The sequence below is a fragment of the Battus philenor genome, unplaced genomic scaffold (assembly GCF_028537555.1).
Source record: "Battus philenor isolate CCGP_79_NKW_IND1 unplaced genomic scaffold, ilBatPhil1.0.hap1 SCAF_20, whole genome shotgun sequence".
NCBI lineage: Eukaryota > Metazoa > Arthropoda > Insecta > Lepidoptera > Papilionidae > Battus > Battus philenor.
Window position 1 is genome coordinate 11,239,909 of NW_027181683.1, and position 19,777 is coordinate 11,259,685.

The 19,777-nt window shown below is 35.1% G+C and overlaps 1 protein-coding gene across 1 annotated transcript in view; it reads right to left on the bottom strand.

Annotated features, from left to right (window-relative positions):
- LOC137922734 (homeobox protein invected-like) overlaps nt 1-19,777 on the bottom strand; it is a 111,345-nt gene that overhangs the window by 65,501 nt on the left and 26,067 nt on the right. Inside the window, exons 2-3 of the mRNA XM_068765781.1 lie at nt 13,320-14,412; nt 12,640-12,720 (exon numbers count right to left, since the gene is read on the bottom strand). Of these exons, the coding sequence (XP_068621882.1) occupies nt 12,640-12,720; nt 13,320-14,388 (1,150 nt within the window). The 5' untranslated portion in view covers nt 14,389-14,412. The remainder of the gene's footprint in view (nt 1-12,639; nt 12,721-13,319; nt 14,413-19,777) is intronic.

Below are 19,777 nucleotides of genomic sequence, written 5' to 3' on the forward strand. Positions count from 1 at the left end.
CCTGCTAGGAGAACCAACGATATAGTTATGGTCGCGGAAAGTAGAGTAAAGTCACTAAATACAGGAAGCACAGGACAAATCATAGTGGCAATGATTGACGGAAGTGAATGTCCATTGGAAGAATATGGGAGCCTATAGGACATAGTTATGGTCGCGGAAAGTCGAGTAAAGTCACTAAATACAGGAAGCACAGGACAAATCATAGTGGCGATGTTTGAAGGAAGCCTAACTCTTGCAGTGAACGTCCATTGGAAGAATATGGGAGCCTATAAAACATAGTTATGGTCGCAGAGAGTCGAGGAGTGTCGCGGAATACAGGGAGCACAGGACAAATCATAGTGGCGATGTTTGAAGGAAGCCTAACTCTTGCAGTGAACGTCTATTGAAAGAATATGGGAGCCTATAGGACATAGTTATGGTCGCAGAGAGTCGAGGAGTGTCGCTGAATACAGGGAGCACAGGACAAATCATAGTGGCGATGTTTGAAGGAAGCCTAACTCTTGCAGTGAATGTCCATTGGAAGAATATGGGAGCCTATAGGACATAGTTATGGTCGCAGAAAGTCGAGGAGTGTTGCTGAATACAGGAAGCACAGGACCAATCATCATGGCGATGTTTGAAGGAAGCCTAAGCTAGAAGTGAGCATTGGAAGAATATGGGAGCCTATCCTTTGTAGTAGGCGTCTGTTGGCTGATGTGATGATATGCTATCGAGGATGTGCTATTGGTACATCACTAATCCTAGCTATAAAAGTATCATGAATATACCACTACTGTACTGCCTTCCCAAGATATTTCCAATAAGACCGAATTTATATACGCGTTCCCACTGTACATACGTTTTTTTATTTCTATTGCTATCTCCCCTTTCTTTTCTCGCAAATTCCTTTCCCTTCGTTTCTCATATCCTTCAAAATCTTTAATTTATTCATATCCTGATATTCTTTCATACGTTGCCTTTCTTTCCCCGTCTACATTCCTACAATAAGACCTGTTAACAACACTTTCTGACGATCTTAAAAAAGTAGCCTGTGATCTTGTGGTTGAACGTACTCTGCGCTTGCTGATCCGTGATTACTTCAGATATCGGTTATTTTCATTGAACTACGAATCTCCTCATAGATAATTCAATATCTTAGTGAAATCCCGAGTATTACAATCTCAATAGCTTGTTAAGGGAACATGTTGCTATAATAAAAATCATCACCGGCAACACACATTGCTTGTTGATTTTCATTTTTAGGCACAAGGAAGGTAATTGGATGAGATGATATGTTGTATTTTGCCTAATGTTCGCGAATTTTACTTATATGCGTCGTGAATGACAGGCTCTTTTTAATGTGTGTGTGCTCGTGTGTAAATATTTATCTATAAATAAATTTGTTGAAGTTTTGTATACGAAAAAAAATTAGGAAGAATAAAATGTTTTCGTACGTCTGTGTTCGACAAATATTCGATAAGCTCGAAGCTAATTCGAAACAGCGCACCAAGTTCGAGGAAAATAAATTCTAAAAACAATTTTCACGGTTGTAAAGCGAAGTGGAGAGGCGAAATAAGTGTGAAAAATCGTTCGCGACTTCAACAACTAATGGCCCGGAATAATGTCTCGAAAATAGTGATGGCCATTCATTCGCAAATATCGAATATCGATATGATCAATTTTTAATTTTTTTTTTTCTATTTTTTTTTCATCTTTAAATAAAATTAACGACGAAGATTATGTCATTAATACATAATTACGGTAATAAATAATGACAACGTAAATGATTTTATAAATCATGTAATACTAACAGAGTAAAAATATTTAGGCATTCAAAACATAGTGCGAATAGTTGCCGATTTAAATTCAGAACATTAGGGATGTTTATGTAAATGGCGGTTGAGATATCGATAATGTAAATGCACCCCATAGGATATGTTAACTAATTCAATACAATCACTGTACACAGTCAAAGCTCGGGCCAGTTCTATATCTCGGCGGAATGCAGCGTTCGGAGCGTGAAAACAGATGTCTAGATAGAGGGAGAGCTGGTGATGTGCGGTGGATTTTCGATAAACTTATCGATACTTTTGTAATCTGTCTCTATCGCTATTTCGTCTTAAAGTATCGACATTGTTGTAAATACAATAAAATGTACTAAACTTTGGATTTGGTGTTATAAATATTCCGACAACATTTTTGAGAAAATTGACAAAATTAATTTTGACAACAAGCATAAGGTCATAAAAAAGAAAGTGCGCATATTTTCACGAGGACGACAAAAATCCCAAAAATGTTTCAGAATGGTAAAATAAAAAATTAAATAGAACAATGTGTAAAAAATATATAATGTAAGAAATGTGGCGACGGGTAAAGGGCGATGAATTGTATAGAGAAACGTTATAGAGTGGAAGATACTGTGAAGGAAGAAGGTAGTTGGAATGTGAAATTATTTGACGAAATGCAGAAGAGAAAATAAATAACATTAATAACAGAAAAAAATCGTAAGTTTAATCACTGTCATAGATTGAAATTATGGAACAAGAGTCCCCCAAAAAGAGGGCCATATAAAATATAAACCATATATAACCCATAAACATATTTTATTACAAGTACTCGAAAAAAATATTACACGCGAAACAATTAGTAATTAATATTTTGAAGATGTTTAAAACAATTTTTATTTCAAATATATGAATATTTAATAGAATGCTTCACGAAAAAAAAATCGTTTGGTAATTTTTTTTATCAACACTTTTTTCTATACCATTGACAATAAATAGAGGAAAAAAGAGCAACAATTCATATTATACAAGAGGCGGTCTTATTGCACGAGGTGATCTCTACCAGATAACCTCTGGATAGAGATGAGAGACTTTTTAGGTAGATAATAATAAGTATTAGTAATTACTAAATATTAAATTATGAATAATCTTTTTTTATTTTAAAACAGTTGCTTAAATTTTTATAATGAATTTTAAAGTATAGGTTATAAAAACTATAGAAGACACCGACCATAATTACCTTTAGCATCACAGGTAAAATAAATCGACATGCAATAAATATTCCATAAAATTTAAAAAAATCGATCGAGTATAAAGCAAAATCGATATTAATAATCGAATATAATTAAAAACTGCAAGTAAACGCCATTACGTACCGTAAACGATAAAGCGTGCATTGCAGAACGCTTTGTATTAATTTTGATGTACACGATTATACACCTTATGACGGAAATAATAAAGTTTGATTTATTTGCTATTTATTGTAGTTTATAATCGTTTATTTGGTTAAGGGTGAAATTGCACTTGATTAGATTTGATTTTAAAATAAGAATCTTTGTTGTCACGTTCAACGAGAGATCTTTGCTCGGGATTTCTTTACATCAATGGAATTAGGAGGCCCATTTGATCTCCTACGATTCGACGAGAAAGTAACAGATATAGCTCAGCGAATCGGCTAGCGGAAATGACAGTTGGCAGATCATATAATGCTAAGAACGGATGGCCTAGCCAGAAGGTTCTGTAGAAGAGAATATGAAGCGGGAAGCGTTGCTTGGTGGGTGGACTTGTAACGCAAAAGACGCTTTATTTAGGCTCCTCCCAACTAGTGCTATTGTGAACATATGGGAACGACCTATGTCTAGTAGTGAATGTTAGTCATTTGGAATATAATCGTATGCATCTTATTTCATACAAAACATTAACACGTGACTTCAAGGTCTTCTGTCCTCCTTTTGCAGGTCCGCGGATTTCACACCACATCTTTAACCACCCCTAGCATCTATTACCATTCTAAAAAATTATTACTAATAAAATTTCGATATGTTTTTTAACATAGAAAACTAATTTTCGCATGGGCGTTATAAAAAACGCCCCATGTAAACGCGCCCTTAATTATGTTAATCAAGCCATGTTTTAGCCACACATCGGCGGACCTCAAAGGCAACCATTACGCGTAATTATTACGGATAATAATTCTATTACTTTCAACGCTCGCTATCAATTTAATATTTTGTAATATCTGCAAACAGGGTTACCAAATCGTGTAACATAAAACGTGTAATATATACAGAATGATTAGTTATAAGTGCAAGGCTTTAAAGGAGTGAATTTATAGCTCATTTGTGCTATTTTTAATTTACTAGATCGCGAATAAACGAAGCTGTAAAAACCAGAAAGACTAAAAGCGCACAACACTAATTGAATATAGCCCATAGTCATTTGTGCTGCATTTGATTCTCACTCTAATAGTCACCTTCGCCTTTGGGTTACGGCGTTGGTAGAGTCATCTCCGACCGTTTTAAAAAAGAAGTTATTTATTCCCGCCCTTTGCCTCCTTGGAAGGTTTTTGGTGATATGTCAACGGTACTATTCAAACGATAGAGAAATATCGCAGGACTTTTAATCCGGACAAGTCGTAAGCCATTCCTTCCCCCGTAACTGTGGGAATTAAAAGTCATATCGCTCGTAAAAATGATATCGTCATCATCTACATTTCAGCCGTAAGATGTTATTTCCTGGACATAGAATTCTTCCATATATTTCCAATATGATCTATTTAAAGCGCCTTGTAACATTTTGCGACATAAACCAGTTCAAAAGTCCACCATATGGACAGACATACTATACTTCTCTTATGGGTCTGTGATGTACACTCTTTCACACTTGAGACCCCTATAGCCTTCTGTCTTGCGCGCTATGACCTACTGCCATTAATTTCCCAATCCACTAGGCTATATCGGTAAAAAAATGCAATAGTTAAAAGAAGATCTCTGTATTTTTATTAAAATATTCTAAGATAAACGCACCATTAGGTGACGATAAAATAATTTAATAATTTTAAATCTATTTTCAAAGTAAGTGACAACCCTAACGTCACATGCAAATGGCCGACCGCTCCGCCATTAAATAATAAACAGCGGAATCGATTAAGATGTAAAACTAAAACAGTAAACATGCACAAGTTTCAGAACGACAAACAAAGTTAACTTTAATTGTACACCGATGACGAAGCATTTCTAAAGTATGAATATCATATTTGTATGTTTATATTTTAGGTATATATGTTATAATTACTGAAGGATATATTCTACTCGCTAACTAACATATAAAACTACCATATAAAAGAAAGATACTACTAACTACTAACATATAAAAGAAAGACAGCAAGTTAGAGCTGTTTTCTATATACTTGGACGGGATAACACTGATTATACCTCTATTATATAGAATGCTATTTGTTATTGTAACCTCATTAAAGATAGGAGAATTTCAAAAAGAAGTCACCTGGTTGCTTGGGTGCTGTTGATTTGTCAAATGAAAAAAATCGTGAAACTTATTGTATTTTTAGTATACTATTGTTATTCGACGATTTAAATTTCATAGAATGTATTATCTATCTGGTACTTTATTTTTAAACAAAATGAACCCAAGCGTCTTCATCGTTACAGCCTATAGCCTTGCCAAAAGATATCTACGGGGAGATTTACCATATTCGCCATTTAGCAGACGGGTTGGCGATCGCAGTGGGGTATTATGGTACGCAGAGGATGGAAAACGAGCTTGCGACCTAAGATCACAAGTCCCAGGCCTACCGCTGGGATACCACTACTCACAACCCCTCTACCCCCCTCCACCTTACGCTGGCGTAATACCATTCTTACCTTCTTCACCGTCTTGTCCCAAAAACTATTACGATATCCTGGCTGTTCTCTTTCCGGTTACACATGGGAAAAGATTGTCAGAAAATCAGAGTATGTAAAAGAAAGTATGGAACAAATTTTCTTTTTAAATAATTCTCTATTCTATTTTATATATTATATACTATGATATTAAAAAAGGATAAATATCGGGGCCTACGATCTCTCTCTACCGTCTCAGTCCTCTACCACAGGATTACCACTGCTCAAGTGTTTTATGTTAGTAAAAAAGAAAACTTAAACGTCACTTATTATTTCCTTTGACTTAAGCATACAATAAGTCTCTAACGGAAGCAATAAATATCTAAATAAGAATTACAATGTCCAATTATCTTCATACCGTAAATTACGAGAATGCTACTTAGTGAGAAATTAAGCCGGAAGTGTTTTTAACTTAGAATAGAGAAAAAAACATGTAATCCACTGTTTTTCATGCAGCCATCGCTAATATATGCTGCAAACAATTAATGTTACAATGAATTAAAGTCTAACCAATTAATGATAAAGTATACAGGCGCCGACAAAAGTGTTACGATCAATTATATTTTTTTTTATTAAGCAAATTAAAGCTAATTGAAATTTATTTCATTGTACGAACCTGGTGTTATTATCTTGTACATTGTATAATTATTTCTTCTATCATTAATGCATTTTTTAAGGTTTATCTTGTTGATATTTTTATGGTGCTACCAAAAGCGCTATACCGCGCCATTCATGTTATTAACAACTGATATTTGCTATAGTTAGATTTTACAGATTTGAGGTGGCAAGCCTGAGATGACATCACCTCACAAAAACTTGTGAACTTACCCAGAAGCCCTGGCTGGCTAGCCCTGACTAACTATTTGACATATCTTAGACAGACTCGACTTCAGTCGATTCCCAACTTGAACCTCGGGTCTGGTTGTTTTGACTAGATCACTACGGGGACCAGTAGCTCGCCTACTATGTGAGCGGTAGACCCTGGTCATTGGTATCAGATTCGTCGTGGATTTATGGTTAATTCCAGATGTCCAGCATCTTGTCTGGTTTAGGCTGGCGGGGCGATCAGCGTCGGGCAGTGTGAGTGGTCATGGATGATCGCACAGCTAGGAGCAACTGTTAGTGGTAGCTTGCTGGCTGAAAACCGGCGAGTCACCGCAGCTCGGGTATTTCGTCAGCAAATTATATATGCTAGATAATACCTACCGCCTGGTGATAAAAATCAGGAATTGAGTGTGTCAACAACTTTGGTACCACATCCGGATAATGTAGGAGCTAGCTTATGTATCCCGAGCGTAAAATGAATCGTGTGCGTTCATAGTGATGTACGCGAAGTGATTAAACCTTACAACTTCATCACCTGCTTGGACAGTCAGGTAGGAAAAAGTACAGCTTTCAAGTATGGTGGAGGATAGATCCTAGGGCAGGTGTACCGTCCCCATTTGTTTGGAACTTTGGGGACAGTATAATCTACAAATTAGGAATAGGTCAGAGAGAGTATATCTTTTGCGGAATAGCCTTTCGGCACAATTCACTTGATAACCTAATACATAAAAATGTTTACTTTAATTCCTACTATTTTAAAATCACGTGTAGTTATTATTAAGTTAGTTTGTTTTATTTTCATTAGCTTGTTATAATTGTAAACACTTTGTTTAAATATCACTTTGTTACACCTTTGGGTTGTAGAATACATTTTGTGGGTGTGATTTCGTGAAAAGGGACGGAAATGTGGTAAAGGAATCCGGAAAACGGCTACAAGATTTGTCCAATCAGAGATTGCTGTGTGAATATATTCGACCAATCATATAACGAATATATTAGTTTCATTTCATCTCAATTTTTCAACATATGTGACTAATACAAGATTCGTTTTTTTCAATTAGTACTTGAATCCAATTTTTTTTTTACTTTAATCCAATTTTATGTCTTTTTGTGTATTTTGTGTGAAATAAATATATATTATTATATATTTACTACACAAGCCAGTCAATAAATACTCAACTCACATATTTAATATATAGATGGGCCCCTTTTTTAGGTCAAAGGAAAAGTCTTTACGCAGATATTATGTATAAACTTGTTATAAAATCTCTTTGACTGTACTATTTGTATTTGGCCGGATTCGATGACATTAAAAATGTTATCTAATATAATGTATCCTGTTGTTTTCCTTTCGGCCAAAGTAAGTCGAAATAATTAAGAAATGTGAAACGAAAAAAAAAAAACAAAGAAATAAGCGCTCCATGAAGGAACGGAACAGAAGGGTTTATTTAGAGGGAACCTCCACTTAGCACATCAGCGTTCTAAGGGCCGAAGATCAGGTCATTATCACCATTTCAGCCGCAGAACTTCCACTGCTCTCCAAAAAGATGATTTGGAAACATCCAGTCTTTTCCAACAATCTTAACAAGATCTGTCTACCTCGTAGGTGGACATCCTGCGCCAAGCTTGGCGATCTGAGGTCTTCACTCCAGAACCTCCAGGACCCCGAAGACATCTGTTCCGCGAGCTACGTCATATGCCCAATGCCACTTACTAACTTTGGCTTGATAATAATCCATTGCTTAATATTGCACAACTAAAATCACTAGCCTTTCGAACCTTGGACGACGAAGAGATCATGCATTTTTTTCGTCTTTACTTAAATTTTCTTTCCTATCGATCTTATTAGAAATGTTTGTGATAAGCTCATGTTCAGCTATGGACGTCTTTCAGCTGATGATAAGTTAAATGAATATCATATATTACTAGCTGATCTCGCAAACGTTGTTTTGCAAAAAAAAATTGATATTTTAATTTACAAATAAAAAATAAGGGTTGATCGTAGAGGGGTGAAAATTTATGGTTGTATGTATTCTTGTATGCTGTATCATAAAAAAAAAAAAACAAAAAATTTCGTTAATAAAAAATTATTTTTTTTTTTTAAGTGTGAACAACCTTTATCACTTAGGGGTATAGAAAATAGATAGTAGCCGATTCTCAGACCTACTGAATACGCATATAAAATTTGGTAAAAATCGGTCAAGCCGTTTCAGAGGAGTTCAAGTTCGAACACCGTGACACGAGAATTTTATATATTAGATTTTTAAATCACTTTTTTAATTGAATGTACGTTTACAATGTATGTGTGAATAACATGGATCGATTACCGTGAGTTATGTGTGTTCAATTGTTAAATTTATTCAATAAAAACATTAACCGTTCTGTTTTGTGTCGAACAACATGAAAAGTAACTTCTTCAATCTGGTTAATGAATCATCTTATATTAAAAATTAGTTAAAAATACACTCTTAGTGTAATAGATTATTAAATACGTAATAAACTGATTTAACTGTTACTAAGATAATTGTTAAAGTTAAAGATATAAGATAAAACGAATTTAATTAACATTGGAACTTTTATTGATCGTCAACATTTTTTAAATCTGTCTTATTTTTGACGCTATTCTATTTTTAAAAGTTATAATAAAAGAAAAACTTACCGTTTTAAACAATAATAATAAATATTTATTGCACACAATATTAAGAGTAATTTAAATTTTAAAAACAAACGCATAAAACTAAAAAAAATAATTAAAAGCTATACTAATCATATATAGACACACACATAAAAACATTTCTTAATTGTTCCGATCGGAATTGTATACGTGTATGTATATATTAGTGTGTATGTGTGTTACGTTATGTTTTGTGTATGTGTGCTGACGAACCTGTTCAGCATTGGAGTACGGAAGAACCTTGGCGAGTTGTTATCCCATACCCCGTGTTGTTTAGCTTGAACAGGACATTTTGAATAACTAAAGCATACATATATATACATATATATAAATATATAAAATATGCGTTGAAAACAGACACAGATTACACGTTAGCAACGTTCATAGCTTTATTCTAAGTGGAAGAGTGTTATTATTTCTCTCTTTATTTCTTTTTTAGCCTACCTCGACTATAAATTCAATAAAGACCTCGTTTCTCTTCTCTTGTCCATCGATAAGATCAGTGATCTCCCTATTTTGACAACTAGTCGGAGTCCAACCGGCCATGTCGGAATCGATTATTCTATATAGAAGCGTTGCTAGAATTTGTTCATCAACTCCTGTGGTATATTAACCAGACCATAGCAATCGTCCCAGCCGAGGTCAGGCCTTCTCACCGCTCGAGCCGAAGATACTTTAAGGGCCCTTTTAACCTGGTCATTCCATGGAACTTCCGCTCCAGGGATCTAAGAGCTTTTTGGCCTTCCAAACCAGTGAACGGAAGCTCCTTAAGTAGCCCACGAGCTTTGCTATCATAACAGACATGTTAGGCTAAACGCTCTGATCTTGTAAGTAAGTAAGTACCACTTGACATCAGCCAGGTCAAAAAAAAATTATGGTAATTTAAAAAAGTAATAATCGTATTGTAATAAAAAACAAATAAATTCCGAAGTTAAATATTTTTAGTTTAACTCCCCGTGACAATTGTATACGATTACTGTAAAAATCGATATCGTGTGATTCGATTCGATCAATCGGTTTGGAGCGACGTGCCTAATGAAATGACACTTAGGAACGGTGTGACCGAACATTCACATCAATATAATATTTAAAAGTAATTATATTGATTTCATATTGTCGTAAACAATTCATTTTGCTATGAAATTCTTTTCAAAATAATATTATATTTACATTTAATAACATCGATACCTAAATTCTATTAATTTCAATTATAAATTTAAAATGCCGCTATTGACTAACTATGAATAGTAGTATATATACTCAAAATTCTATTGTAATTTTATATAAATGCTATCAACCATGATGATCGGTTAAAAATAAATATATTATATACTAAATATATTCCTTTATACGAAGTAACATACGTATATATAGATGATGATTCGTTACATTTGTGAAAGGTTTAAAGGGTTGGATTTCATTTATCTAATTTTTTAGCCAAATATCTTTAAAGTTTTAACACCTATTATCAATCTCTCTGTATAAAGTGATCACTCTGAAATATCACATTGATTGATTTTTTATATTTGAATGCGACACGCCACAACTACTGGCAGTATGTCTGCGGGGTCAGATAGTAATCAATTATTAATTTTAAAATGGAGTAATTAGAATTTTGATTTTTTTTCTTACTATATCATCATTACGTTAATGATTATTTCTGAAACCATTGATTTTATGACTTGGACACATATTATGACTTACTACACTACACTATATTTTATAACATCCTACACATTAATTGGCACCAAATTAGCTACTTACTCCTACATAAATCTTTTACAACAATTACAAATCACCCCGTATCGTCGTCTTTTAAGCCCATAGTTAACTAAAGGGAGATATACCACAATCATTGGCATCTGGAAACTTATTTGAGCAGTGGCAATCTTATATAATTAATGCACAAAGTGTAAATTATATAACATTGTTTCCCTGGAATCGAACCCGCGACTCACGCTCGCAAATCTCAATTCTCTGCTGATATGATCAAACGTGATGTCGCTGAGGCATTTCCTTCGTATTTCGTTCACAATTATTAATAAAAGTACAAAAGTATTTTTTTTAAATCTAAAGAAAGTATCGTTGACAGAACAACACTAGTTATCGATAAAATAAAGGACATCCCTAAAAAGCAATTTTTAAAGCGACCCTCCGCGGGGAAAGTTGATAAATATTTATCAACTACCAACCTTACTTCATGCCTAATGATTTCTAATTCTATTACATTTCGGGGCCCGCTGCATTTGACGATTGTAAATGTTTCTCTTCGCGTCGTTTCTCACAAATAAGATAGATTTAATTAATTAAAAAACATCATCATTTCATGGCTCCAAAACCCCCTTTAAAGTTCTTCTATCACTAACATAAGAAAAGGCCACAGAATCACTTTCCCATATCGAAATAAACCTCCCTTTCTCCTTCTTAGGAACCTATACAGTGCTTTATTTCTCTGTCTTACGTATCTAATATGAGCAACAAGCTTTCCTTAGTCCATCACCCAGAGGCCAAGGTCGGAGAACTCACAAGTATATACCATCCACTTAAAACGTGTCTGGTATTGTGTTTCGCTGCCAATTGGTCTCCATTCATGTGCTTACCGAAAAGTGATCTACAGGATGATTGGTTATAGATATAGAAGCTTTAAAAAGGGAAATGTATTTATCAGTAAGGCTTTAACACTTTTACATCTATTTCCAATCACCATGTATAAAATGATCACTCTTAAATAAAATACATTAATTTATTTTATCTATTGGAATGCGACAATTTGATTCTGCAGAGACAAAATTAGGTTTAGTATGTAGCTATTCGAATTTTAAAAACGCTATCTTTATTATTATTGAGCTATTTGTTATTTCTGAAACAATTTTATTTTTGACGTAAAATAAGCTATACTTCACTCAATTAAAGGTTTTACGTTTACCAATCACCCTGTAGTTTGCGTAAAAATGTGACGAAGAAACTTTGTATCAAGGGTTCGTTTCCCCTCCGAGTTGTTTAATAAGTTGAAGTTGACGCCCCGCTTATCTGGAGGGACACCCCCAGGAGGGCAGTTATCAAATTATTTGCCCTCTTCACTTCATTAAACGCCCTCTCTCCTTATGGGGCTGCAAAGTGATAGTGGCAATCTTTTTTATGGGTTACCGCATTTTCTTAATCTTTTATGGTGTTATTTAAAAGCATGTTTAGAACAATCTAACCATTCCGCCCTGGTGCCAACCCGGGTGGAGAAAACTTTATCATACTTACATTTAGAGAACGCCAGTGTAGTATAATATGAGGTAGAAACAAAAGAGTATACATTGGACCTCGAAAAACTAATTAATTTCATGAGGCCTATAGAAAGGTATAATAAGGTTATATTCATTTCTATAGCTTAATATTTACATCGCTTCTTCTTCAGTTTTATAGAAATATTACTTACTCTACTATTCGAGACTTATACATGAAATCAAAATTTGAAGTATCGACTCACCCGAGCTCGGCCGGTCGCTGTACCTGGTGCAGTAGACCCACGCGGGCCAAACCATCGGTCCGTTCTCACCAACGGTTGTACCTTTATAAAAAATAAATCATATTAAATGTATGACGGTCACTGATTAGCTTCAAACATATAGATACAAAAGCCGTATCTATTCCTTAATCATAATTATTTCAGCCGCACGACGTCCACAGCTGGACACATGCCTTCCCCAGAGATTTTCAAGAGAACCAATCTGCTCATTAATTAAGTTTATCTAAATATTAGCCTTATTCTTTCTCTTTCTCTCTCCTTTTAAGCCGATAAACGCTCACTGGAAGACATAGGACTCCAATAAAGATATCTATGGAGAGATATACAACAACTGCCACGCTTGGCTGAAGGATTGGATATCGCAGTGTGGATGCTGCTATATATCCTCTAGAAACTAGATAGCAGTGGCAATTCTATATTATTAAAGCACAAGGTGTAAGCTACATAAGATTGCATCCCGGGAATCCAACCGGCTACCTACGATCAGATGTAGAACGAAGTGTAAAAAAATGTAGAATAAAGTGTAAAAAAATGTAGAATAAAGTGTAACAAAATGTAGAATAAAATGTAAGAAACGTCGAATAAAGTATAACAATACATAAAATAGAGTGTAACAAAATCTAAAACAAATCGTAACTTACTTGTACTACTCTGGTTGCTCGAACCGTCGTCGCTTTTCGAAAGATCGATAGCACCTTTGTCACTTGATTTCAAATCCGGCACTCTGGCCTCCAGCACCTCAGGCTTGGAGGGCAACGGAACCTCTTTAACGGGAGCTTTAGCCTCAAATGACCTCGACTTTAAAGTCTTCCTCTTCGTCAGCGGATCCGTTATTCGCCTTCCGAAATCAGCCTTCAAAATATTATCTATGCTAAATTTCAAACAATTCTGATTTATAAAATCTCGTCCCGATTCGTTTTCTGGTGATTTTGGCGTCATGTAATCTCGTCTATTCTCGTCGCTTCGGAGTCGCTGATCCTGTTTCATTCGTAAGCCGAAATTCAGACCGAACTGCTGGTGGTTAAGGTTTAAATTGCTTTGCGGTATTGGCATACGACTCGTCATCAGTCCAGACTTCAAGTCCACTTGGTTGAGTGGATTTTGAAATAGTAAAGGCTGGTTTAGGAACATTAATGGGTTTGGAGTGATCGGACTTGGCCGCAGGAGGAGAGGTTGATTTACATTTAGGTTCTGACTTAGTTGTGATATCGCGTTGAGATGAGTCTGTATGTGTTTGAAAGATGAGAGTCCTTGCGACGTCTCAGCAACTTTATCATCGTGAAAACTAGACACAGGGGCCTCGTTACCTACAGAGAGCACGGTGTCGTCACTACAGCAGGAGTTTTCATCATCAACGCTTATCTCAGTTCTATATTCAATTGCATTATTCTCATCGTCTTCGTGTCTAGGGCTGACACTTTCAGACGTCCTTGAGTTTTGACTATCGTCAAAATTTGGTGTGTTCTGCAACAGTTTGTCCGTTGAGAACACATTTTCAGGGCTGCCAGAATCTCTCTCTTTCTTCAACACGTTGTGAATGGAAAAGGATGATGTGTGCATAGGTCTGTCTTCGCATTTCTCGTCTTCATGATACTCCGGGCTGATGGTGTCCCTGGTGTTCGGTGAATAAGGTTCTTGCTCCTCATCGCTATGGTCTTGAATCTTTATCCTGTTGTCCTGAAGGTGTACTGTTGTCGACACGGCGGCCATTTTGTTTCTATAGTTTTACGCCATCTGTTGAAGGAACAGACATTTTTTTATTTATAATTTTAATTTAAATGTAACATTTTTTATACTGAATGAGCATCGATCACTGTAGCAATCTTTGAGGGAGGCTTATATCTTACAGTGGGTTTCAATCTTATCATCACATCAGGGGACAACCTCCCCTGACATTATGTTGATGAAGATTTGTTACGTGAGATACTATTGTCCGTTCGCATAAATAAAGGAATTAATCATCATTGTCCGCTGACCTAGTCAAGACCCGTAACTAATCAAATTATTGTTAGATAGAAAGTAAAATTCACAGTAACTTTCGAGCGCAATGATTTATTTTCAAATTTAACTAGGCCTGCGGACAATGATGATAGAATAATTGTTAACGCGAACAATTTATGACAATACTAAAAACATTGTAAGCATTATTGTTATTGGTGTCAATAAAATTTATGTGACATTTTTCCCGGAAGCACACAAGATAACTCAAGATATCTAACTTCTCTTTTACCTTTCATAAATGCCAAGGCAGAGATCATTTACGTGAATCAAAAAAGGTCTGAACGCACTGACATTTGACTAAAGGTCGATTTGACGTCTTGTCATCTGATCGCTGTTTTTAATCTTTCGTCTACCCTTGTATTATATAGTCACAATATTTAAATATAGACTAACTTTAACACTGCTTATTCTCATTTGGTACATCAGACCTTATAAGTAAAAGCATTTTTATAAGTTTTATAAGAAAGTTTAAGGTACCCCAGAGGGCAACCGAATGAGAAATTAATAGATCCAGTCTACAACGTACACCAATGAATTGCTCGCTAGAAGCGACGTAATAAACGTCGCAGGAAGTTGCTAAAATTGTGCAGCGCAAAACAGGTGACTTTTGAGGGAGGCCCTTGCTTCCAGTGGGCATCTATCGGCTGATATGATAATAGTAACTTTAATTTATTTATTCAGTAATGCCAACAAATGTAAAAATACGAAAGTTTTTGTAAATTTAAGAATCGGTAACCACAATATGCACAAGGTAAACGAAAAAAAAGATTTTATTTAATTAAAAGTTAATTCAGAAATAAGTCTATTTACTTAGATATATAAGTTTAATCTAATTTTAGAAAAGTTAGATGTTAATAATTATTCTGAATATAATTATTAATATATCTATTTTGTTCTCAAAATGGCTAGCACGTGGCATGGCACCTTGGTACATATATATATATATATATATATATATATATATATATATATATATATATATATATATATATATATATATATATATGTACCATATATATATATATATATATATATATCACGTAGTTTATTGTAACGCGTAGTACATGCTGAATAATGTAACGAGCCATAGAGAGGCAGCGCTTGAAATATTTCAACGAGTTTGAATTAGGAATGCAGAGAGAACAGTCCTAAATGAAAAGAGTATTTTAAAGGAGTTAGAGAATGAGAAAGTTCGAGAAGTATTTTTATATATGATCGTCATTTTACTGTCACTAAATATAACAGTTTAGTTTTATCTAAAGTTACGGAATAAAGATATCCGCAAAAGGACAAAGAACAACGATATATCTCAAAGAATTGCCAGTTCGAAGTGGCAATGGATAAGGTACGTCGCTCTTGCAACTGTCGATAGGCTGGTAGCTTCTTGTCGACCACTAGCTGGTAGACTTCTCAGGGGTAGAGTCCACTAGGTGGTTTTATAATGAAGACGGAATAAGGACTTCCATTGCTGAACATTGATCTCCTCCACAGATTTGAACCAATTGATAGACAAAGCGTTCAAGGTAGCGTATACACGCATACCCCGGGACGGGCGAAAAATAGCACGGCGCGAGGGAAGACCACGTGGCGATCCCTGACCGGGAGATACCGCGGACCCCCGTATAGCGCAGAGGGCGACCACCGGGGAGGGTTTAATTGGGTAGGAATCCCACATACCCCTGTCCTCCCCCCAGAGGCATGGCATCTTGAACACCGGAAGATTTCCCCCTTTGAAACAAAAAAAAAACACTGCATTCAGTCTTTCAACGACCATAACAACGTCATCTGTTACCCTTGTGGGACGTCCTGTGCGCTTGCTGGTCTGTGGTCTTCGCTCCAGAACCTTTATTCCCCAGCAGTTATCAATTCTAGGCGCTATGTATCTTTTTCGATATAATTGACTTTGATATTAGTTTCATTTTAAGTTATTAATTTTTTGACATTACGTGAATGTAAATTAAAGTAATATTCTTAATATAAATTTAATTAATGATACATTAGTACGATCTAGTGGTAGAACATAGCACGCTGTTCATTATCAGCACTATTTTAGTAATGGACATAGGAAGCGGTGTTTACCAAGTATTTTCCGTCCACCTTAAAGAAGTCATCTGTCCACCTTGGTACATTGTCTATTGTGTGTGATTTAAAATTGTAAACTGTATTTACGTATGTATCAATAAAAAAATCATCACCTTATTATATCAGCTGATAGACGCCAACTGCAAGGCATAGTTAATCATATAATAATACTAGCTGATCCCGCTAACGTTGTTTTGCAAAAAAAAATTGATATTTTAATTTACAAATAAAAAATAAGGGTTGATCGTAGAGGGGTGAAAATTTATGGTTGTATGTATTCTTGTATGCTGTATCATAAAAAAATAAAAACAAAAAATTTCGTTAAAAAAATAAAAAAAAAATTTTAAGTGTGAACAACCTTTATCACTTAGGGGTATAGAAAATAGATAGTAGCCGATTCTCAGACATACTGAATACGCATGTAAAATTTGGTAAAAATCGGTCAAGCCGTTTCGGAGGAGTTCAAGTTCGAACACCGTGACACGAGAATTTTATATATTAGATATTAATGCTTTCGAACTAATAAAGGCTAGGTTTCAAGTGATTTTAGTGCCCTAGTACATAGTATCTCCAATCAAGATACGATCATAAAACTGTATAGATATTAAAATTGTTGAAGTCATCATTTTAAAAGGCCTCCGTTGATTTTATAATCCACGCTGGTCCATGCGGCGTATCGGGTATATTGAAATGCAAATTTACGGTTTATCGGCATTAAGTCGCATAAAACACAGCATCCCCAATAATTATCACAAGTTAACCGCGATGGCCGGGCAGAGGAAACTGCGGTTGCGCTCACCGGGGAGACAAAACTGGTTAAGAAATATGCGATCGGACGGTTGCTCTACTTTAATATTATATTACCTTACATTCGATTTGCATGAAATATTAATATTTCGTTAACATTATCGTTTCACGTGTCACGCACTGTGCGATAAAGACAACGTCTTGCAAAACCGAACCAACAGACCGTTGATGCAAGTCTTACACTTCTATTTGATGTTTCAAATCTAAAAAGTTACTAAACTTGTGCTATAATGTATGTGAGAATATTAAGTCTAGCAATAAACATTTTACAGCTAAAATGATGATGACGATAATCAGTTTATCGTTCCACATTCGCCAGTTACACTTGCACTAACCCAAGTTACTTGAAACATTCTTGACAATCTATATTCAGCCATATTCGATGATATAAATATTAAATACAGATTTGTTATATCTTAGATAATGTTTCAACTACTATTGAATACGTCTAGATTTTTGCGTTTAGCTACTAAACTATTGTTTATTTTCCTTTAAAATGTTCACAATCGATTAAAATCCAAATCCGGTAAATTAGTAGTATTATAGCGGAAGTAGCTATATATTAGTCTCTGTCTTAGGATGGACTTCCGCCAGGTAATGCCTAATTCTATTAGATAAATAGTAGTATATAGCGACCCGAGCCAACGCTCGCCTTGAGCAATCAAGCTAATTTGCGCTTTGCCACTTCAAACCCACAAAGTACTTAAATGACTTTTAGCGAGCACTGACAGTCCGTCAAAAATTTTTTTTTTGAATATTTTAACTCATCTCTATTACTCTGCCCAACTTTACATCTTTACAAATAGATAATGTATTCGTTTTTAAAATTGACAGTATACGGTTTAGTACTTTACGAAGGACTCATTTTAACAACTCAATTTGAATACGGCGCTCCTATTTACTATTGGTCTATTTGTTAAAGAGACATAGTTAAGCTGGAAGGTCCTGATGAAGGCTAGAAGTTTATTTACTGTATCATAGTCTAGGTCAATGGTCTTTAGTGTTCTACAATCCCAAATGAAGCAATGAAACTACGAATGAAAATTGGCCATTGATAAAAAAATATTTTAAATTAAAATATTCAAGTAGAGCAACAGTCCTAACGTTGCAACAGTAAGACCACACACGTAGCGGCGCGCGCGCAGCCAAACCAGACATTTCGTTTAATCTGCTCACCACGCTACAAGACATGCTTAACACGATTCATTATCAACCTTACTACCTTTCCCTAAAGTTCAAGTTACTCGTGAGCTTATCAAAGTCTGCTTTAGGAACATGACCATTTTACAAATGCTACACAATTAGGGGAACTTCAATCTTATGATGTTTGCAATAAAGGTGATGTATTTAGTATTATTTGTTTTGTAGATTGTTACGTGTAAAGTGTAGCGAAATTGAATTGTTTTATTTTAGTATCACGATTTCGCAATTTCCGAGGTGTTGGTGGTTTCTTATTTATATACTGAATATACGATATTCGAGTAAATTATTAATAATTATTGTATTTATTTAGTCGTGGAATCAATGAGGAAATATCATAAATAAATTTTCAAAACGGTGTATTGAAAGATACTGTCTCTGTCGTTAGCTACACATGTCTAAGTTCAAATCTAATATTCAGATGTTTACACATTGTATTTGTAGTCCATTTTAGCCATAAATTCGTATGGTTATTACCATTAAATTATTTATTTGAAAGTATTTCGCAACTTGAAAATTGTATAGACGCACCACCTGGTCCAATCACGTCCAAAACCACAATAGATGAAACAATACACACCGCCGAAGACCGGCATTGATTACGTAACATAATGTTCGACAAATTTTCTGGGTCAGAACCCTCAGTATCAAGAGATGTTGCAAGGGGAAAAGCCAAGAAATAGCAACCGACCAAGCCTAGGTTCAGTCTTCTCCGGCGCCATGTTGGAATGTTAAGCGGATATTGTCGACGAGTGATGGCCCAAGCAGAGATCCCCTCTTCACGAGAGCTCGAAAACCTCTCAAATAGTAGTATGAACCCGCCCACCGAGGCTCCCCTGGAAACCTTCGATATTTCCAAAACCCGCGAAACCTGCAAATGCCATTTAGTCAATGACAGTCCGGTCCAAAACACGCACAATGAGACTTAATTGTAACAAAAATTTTTGACAAGTTCTCGATAAACTTTTTAATTTTATTATACGATAGTTAAATAAATATTTACTATTTT